General features: G+C 32.7%; 1 protein-coding gene across 1 annotated transcript; it reads right to left on the bottom strand.

The window, feature by feature from the left end:
• Nucleotides 1-4740: 4740 nt before the first annotated feature.
• Nucleotides 4741-6877, bottom strand: LOC111024218 (polyol transporter 5). Its single transcript, XM_022301860.2, has 2 exons — nucleotides 6603-6877; nucleotides 4741-6218 (listed from the first exon to the last, which is right to left on the bottom strand). The coding sequence occupies exons 1-2, from the start codon at nucleotides 6808-6810 to the stop codon at nucleotides 4897-4899; spliced, it is 1530 nt and encodes a 509-aa protein (XP_022157552.1). The 5' UTR covers nucleotides 6811-6877; the 3' UTR covers nucleotides 4741-4896.
• Between the last annotated feature and the right edge of the window lie 406 nt (nucleotides 6878-7283).

Below are 7283 nucleotides of genomic sequence, written 5' to 3'. Positions count from 1 at the left end.
AAAAATTAATATATGAATTTTTGTTTCGATGTCAAATTTTTAATATAGTCAAAACGAAATAATTCAAAGCGAAATAAATATTTGGAAGTGATCATCGTAAAAATAGATTTTTTATTTTTTAAAAAATAATACTAGTAAGGAGGTAAGGAGGTGTAGTGTGTTGATGTAGGGGAGCAATGGGAGGATTGCATGAAACAAACAAAAATGGAAGACATTTTAAATGATGGTGTAAAAAGCTCCTTTAAAAAAAAAAATCTTTATTTCTTTTGTTGTTATCTTATTTTGTTTGTTTGTTTTTTTTAATGTCTTTGTCAAAAAATAGTAGTTTACTCATTACTACTGCAGCTTTTATGTTTTTAAGAATAAAAATGTAGTATTAACAGCATGTTTGGGTAATTTTTTAGACTTTTCTTTCCAATATTAATTTAACAAAAAAAAAACTTGTTTTTAATATATACTTATTTAAAAACTTATTATTAATCTCTTAAAAATGATTTTTTTTTTCATATTTCAGGTGAAACCATCTCTTGAAGAGACGACTTCATCAAAACGTAGTAGACACGACTTCAATAGTATCTCTTGAAAGAATCAAAAGCAACGGACAATTGTTTAAATTTTGTTCAATAATCCATTGTTTCTAATTAAAATAAAACATTGACTTAATTTCACAAAATGAGAAGAGTGTTATTTTGGTAATTGACCCACTAAAAATGGAGTGAAATTTTTTCTGAAAATTTTCAAAAAAATAAGTTTGTATATTTCAAAGTGATAATTGTACTGGTTTTTAAAAAACAGATGTTATAATTGAACTTGGAAAATCTCTAAAAGTAGTAAAAAAGAAGGTTTGATTTTTCTTTTTTTTTTTTCAGAAAAAGAAGGTTTGAAATTTGAAATTAATATTTCTCTTATATGAAATTATGGAACATTATTTTTGCTTTCCTAGACCTATTTTTTTGGTAGCCATGTACATTTTGGTCCAGGCATTAAATATAAAGAATCTTCCATCTTTTCATCTGCCTTTTTTTTCTTCATAAATATTTTATAATAAGATATGGTCACTTTATGATTCAAATAGTACAAAATATATTTTTTAAATATTTTATTGCATGGTACATAATATTATTTTAATAAAAGATAAATAAATATAGGCTATACAAATGCATTAGTTCTATCAACAATTGTGTAATTGCAGTGTTGTTTATTTCATCGTCTCGTACTAGTCAACGTAATCATAGTTCAATGGTAACTAAAAGTAGGCGGTAAGAAATCGAACCGACTCCAAATGGTTTGAGTTGGTTATGACAATAGTCAGTTCAGTTTGATTTTTTCGAGGATTTGAGTTTTGTTCTTTACCCTACTTCCTACTTCTCAACTTATGCATAGCACCGTTCTCTCCTCATTTTCCCTTCCCCTTCCCCTCCCTTCTCTCTGCAATTCTCAACACATACATACGGCTGAAATATATGAATAAAATTAATTTTAATAAAGAATTAAGAATTACACCTTTTAATGAATTATGTCCTTTTATCAAAAAGATATAACTTTATTTGAAAAAATATTACTATTTAAATGACCACAAATAATCTCAAGATTTATTGCTGGTTAAATCTTCCCTCAAAATTCTTATTCTCTTTTCGATGTACGATTACTTAAATACGAGTGTCCGTTGAGGCCTGTGTGTGAAGTGCTGCACTTACATGTTGGCAATTCGTAGAGAGACTTTCAAAAAAATCCTAGAGAGAGGGAGAAAAAATTGAAGAAGACCTGACCCGTCTCAATTATACCCCTAGGTAAAAGTGCATATATATATATATATTTTAGATTGAAGGTAATTTAAATTCCTTCGCTTTATATTTATTATACTAAAAAAATTAGTTTTTCGAAAGGAGATTGATCTCTAAAATTATTCTCCATCTCCAACCTACTAGAAAATATCCGCTTATAAAGAAATTCAAAAAATTTTAAAAGCGTAAAAATGGACATATAATGCAGTCGACCTACCTTCTCATCTTCACAATATTTTTCATTTTTCGTAGTTTTATTATGTATATTATAAGTGAAAAAAACATAATTCATATTTGAAATATTGCTCGTTGTTATCTTTTAAATTAACTGAACGAATAAAATTATGTTCATGTCTTACATTGAGATAAATCAAATAAAATAAATCATTGCTCGTGACTTAATTAAATAAAACTGAGATTCTCATGACTATCAGAGAAAGTACAAAAAAAAAAAAACTCTCAAAAAAATGTTTGTTTGGAAAATTAAGAAAATAAAAGGGCAGTTGCTTCAATCAAAAGCCCATGTATTTAAATTTAGGAATGATACTTAGGACATAATTCCCAAAGTAAATGCCAAAAAAGCACAATATTTAGATGGTGGCCCAATTCATTAATTAACTTAAGTGAACTCTTTAATATACATTTGATTTGAAATTTGAAATTTGAAATTTCAAAGGAGCCAAGCAAAATATTAAATTCTAATTAGGAGGGAGCAAGGTGTTGGTAGAAAAGACTAAAAATAAGTTAAAAACTCACTGGTCAACAAAGCTTCATTAAATATAATAAGATTTTAAGGATTGTGATATTTTTTTAAAAGAATTAAATATGATTTCTATCCTAACTAATACTAGGCATTTGTTAAAAGAAATAATAAGAAATTACTAAAGATTAAATATAGATTTTGTTTCAAATTTTGGTCACAACATGATATTTAAAAGTGAGATTTTCTAAATTTGATTCAGGTTGTTTGTGTTGTTTTTAATTCAATATTAATCTTTTTAGAGTATTATAATAATGAGTAAGAGGGTATGAACCTACTGTATGAGTATGACCACCTAATTTAAGGATGGATATAAGAGTCGATACAAGCATAACTTGATTGGTCTAAAAGAAGTTAAAAGATTAGATACAAGCATAACTTGATTGGTCTAAAAGAAGTTAAAAGATTAGAAGAAATAGTGTAATATCTATTAAAAATGAACTATTGTTATTTAGACATAGAAAATTGAATTTTAAAACAAATTTCATGAAAAAATTGAATTCAATGGATAAGTATAGAGATTTTTGCGCAAAAATTTATAATGTTGAAGGGTATATAACCAATTTACGCATAACTCAAGTAGTTAAAATATATATCATCAACTAAAAGGTAACTAAAATTTTAATTTGTCTCTATTAAGTCAAAACTAAAAAAAAAATATCAAATATAAAATTTGAAAGTTCTGAAATTTACTAGACATTTTTTAAAATTTAAGAACATATTAAATACAATATTAAAAGTTTAAAAATATATTAGATACATTTATTAGACATATGACCATACATTTATAAGATGAAACTTGCAATTTAACAATTTTTTTTAATCTCTAAATTTTGAGTTTAATTTTTATTTAACATTGAGGTGAAAAAATATTTAGTTTTATAATATTTTATTAGTGATGTGGAAAAAAAATCTCTCCTCCCCTTCTAACCTAACCTTTTTCTAGTTGGTGTTTGGTGGGTAAATAACAATAATCACAGGGAGCCACATTTGAAATATATCTTATGTTCACTGTCACAAAATGTTTGACAATTAAGAGAGATAAATATAAAAATAAAACAAATTCTTTTTAATGATGATAGGCTATCACGAATCAGAAGTTAAGTATTTTCTTTAAAAACTAGATAAAAAATGTATGAGGTTGAAACTTAAGATTTAAACTCAAATCTTAGAAATAAAAAGTTTTTTTTTTTTTAAATTATTTGAAAGGTAGCAACAACTATTTATGATTCAAAATAGAGTTTGAAAGCAGGAGAAAAGTGAGCCAATTTGGAGGTTTCTGAAAGAAGCAGAGAAATCCGATTGGGAACTCAGAAAATGAAGATTTGAAATCTTGAAATAAAAAGAAGCAATTTGAAAGAGAAAAAAAAAGGGCATCTTTTTAGGGTTAGAAGGTTCCAAAAGCAAAGAAACGGACCATTGAAGCGAAAAAGAGAGGTGGTAGTATTTGCACGTTCACTGCCGCCACCAATCGCTATTCGCTTCTAAAACGACACTCTCTCTTCCCCTCTTCTTTTCCTTTCACCTTCACCGATGTGTCGGTTATCATTCTGTTTTCTGCCTACCTACTTAGCTTATTTGCCTCTCAAATTTCAATTTCCCATTTCCCATTACCCATTTTCAAATTTCGCCAACCACAATCGACAATCCTCTTATTTTTCAAAAATATACATCGTTTCGTGCGCGTTTCTGACAAAAGTGACACGTATACTGCTCTCTTATGTGGGCTCTTGCAAATAGAAACTTGTTTTGGTATATGATACTTTCCTCATACACTTTGAAACTTAATTAGAAGTAAATTCGAGTTGGTGTCGAGTTAAGCGTAAATTTCTATTTGTGGGTGTCAATAAAGTCAAAACTCACGTAGAATGTCACTCGATCAAGAACACGCAACAACCTTGGACTTATTATTGTTTTGTTGTCACATTATTTTGATTTAATTAAATAATTGTGGTGGGTATGGAAAAGAGAGAATGCAAATAGCCCAAATTATGTTAGTGGGGTGTTTGTCAAAATAACTCCGAATAAAATCGAGAGGCTGTAATGGAAGAAAAGAGAAGGCCCATCTTCCATTACCTTGGAGAATAGGAACATAGCAGCATTTATAAGCGACCTAAATTAAGGGGTTTTTTTTTCTTCTAAAAAAAATCTCATTGTAATCCATAAATTTCCAATATAATTCTATTTTGGTCTAAATTTAAAAAAAAAAAAATCATCTTGGTCCTAAACTTTAAAATAATAACATTTACAACCTAATTTCTATTGCGTTCATGTTGATATGTTAATACATATATCTAAATGACATTATCCGGACCAAAATAAAATGAGATTTATTTATTTGATTTTTTTTTCCTAATGAAGTTCGTCCTCAAAGAGAGTTTCAATTTCTTCCAAACTTCTTCCCTTAGTCTCCGGCAGAAAGCGGTAAAAGAAAGCCGTCGCCGCCGCCATTATCCCGGCGAGGCAGAAAAACATACCTCCGAACGTTATTTTCCTCGAAATTGTCAGAAATGTCATTGCCACCAAACCACTTACCAACCGGTTCACCGAAACGGCCAGGCTGGAACCTTGGGCCCGCAATCTGGATGGAAATATTTCCGACGAGTAGACCCACGTGATGGGCCCAAGCCCAATAGAGAAGAACGAAAGGGCCACACAAACAGCCACCACGCAAAGCCCAATAGCCCACATTGGTTTCGTGTCGGAGTGCTCGAGAAATTTTGAGCCCAGGCCCAGCCCAGCCAGTGAACAAGCCATACCGGCCGAGCCCAATAACAAAAGCGGTCTTCGACCGAACCGGTCCAAGAAAAAAGCCGAAACCAGAACAAATCCCAACTTGGCGATTCCCATTATGACTGTTACGCCGACGAGTTGCTTGTTATCTTCAATTCCGGCGTCTCGAAAAACCTCCGGACTGTAATACACAACGGCGTCGTTTCCAGAAGCCTGCATGAAGAAATTGACTCCAATGGCGGCGATCAGAATTCGGCGGACCGACGGAGAAGGATTCAGTAACAATTCTTTCCACACGCCTTCGCCGCGCCATTTGCCGGAAGCAGAGGAAGCGGATTTTATAATTTCTCTAAATCTGAGTTCGGCTTCTTCATTCGAATCGGAAATTTTGATCAGATTTCGTTTCGCTTCGATTTCTCGACCTTTCATCGCAAGCCAGCGAGGCGATTCCGGCATGGCGGAGATGCCGAAGGCGACAAATACCGCCGGAAATGCTGCGATTCCGAGCATCAATCTCCAGTTTATGCTTGCAGGAAGACCGGCGAAAGCGTAATTCGAGATGTATCCAAGTAAAATTCCGGCGTTGATGAAGATCTCCGGCAGAGACGTGAGGAGGCCGCGAGTTAACGCCGGCGAGAGCTCGGCGATGTACACCGGAGCGATCGTGAGGGAGAATCCTACGCCGATGCCGGCGACGACGCGTCCGGCGACGATGAAGGGGAAAGACGGTGCGAAGCTCATCAATATCGCGCCGGCGAGGAATGTGGCCGCTGCGATGACAATTGTATATCGCCGGCCGATCCAGTCGGAGGTCTTGCCGGAGGCGAGAGCTCCGATGAGAGAACAAACGTTCAAAGAACCAACTAAGATCTCTTCTTGTTCTGTGGTAATCGTCAGATTCTCTTTGATGTACAAAATCGCACCACTCATCACTCCTATATCTGAACTTAGACACATAATTAAAATAATATAACTGTATTTTAATATTATATAATCTCAACTTTTTTAAAAAAAATTATAATCACATTTCCAAATTTTTAATTTGAACCATTACCCCTCAAATTTATAACATTGTAGTATAATATTTAAAATTTTCACAAATACACTTTTAAATTATACTTTCAAATATATCTATGAAATTGCTTCAATTTGATCCAATCACTAATAAACTAATTACTGTAGTGTTAAATTGCAAATACTTTATACGCTCGTTCATAACAACCTCTATCTTTAGACACGATTTTTACTATTATCTGTAATCTTAATTAAGTTAAAAAAGAAGTTGAAAATTAAACAATTAAGATGCGAAAATGGTGGGAACTGACCGTAGCCGAGGAGAACGGAGTTGGTGGAAGCCAGAACAGCGGCGGCGAGCACGTATTTATTGAGACGACGGCGGCTCTCTCTTTCAGCGGCAACTTTGGGAGCTCCTCCGGCGACGGTTTCCGGCGGAGAATCGAGAAGTGGAAGGAAGAGGCGGCGGCTGTCGTCGTCGTCGTCTTGTGGCGGCAGAGCCGCAGTGGAGTTCTGCATCGCTGGAAAATGCGAAGACAGACACACGTCGGAGAGGAGTCTTGTTTGTGAATATAAATACAAAACAAATTTGTGTCTATCTTTAACTTTTTTATATTGCTATCTATAGTTATTTATTTATTTTCAAGTTTTAATCATTTTAGCCGTTCCTTTGATGCCTTCAAATATGATCATAGAAGTTGAAAATGGAAGTTAAAATAGAATAAATTACCTAATTCATCGAATCCATTTAATTTAGTCCGTCAGTAACATGGGTCATCTAGTTTCACACACAATTTTTAAAAATTAGACCATCTAATTTTGTCTGAGTTTGATTGGTTGTGATTGAACGATTATTTTAGTTTTCTAATACGATGATTCACTCACCGTAATCTTAGTTTAAGTAAACACTGAGACTAGACCTACCATGTTGTAAAGAATTAACAAGAATAATATTTGACGGATGCTTACCATTCAACACTAATTTTTATGTT

Source organism: Momordica charantia, unplaced genomic scaffold (genome assembly GCF_013281855.1).
Source record: "Momordica charantia cultivar OHB3-1 unplaced genomic scaffold, Mcharantia_2.0 BLBB01000013.1, whole genome shotgun sequence".
Classification (NCBI taxonomy): domain Eukaryota; kingdom Viridiplantae; phylum Streptophyta; class Magnoliopsida; order Cucurbitales; family Cucurbitaceae; genus Momordica; species Momordica charantia.
Note: the sequence above shows the minus strand (reverse complement) of the source record. Positions and strands in the feature narration are given on the sequence as shown.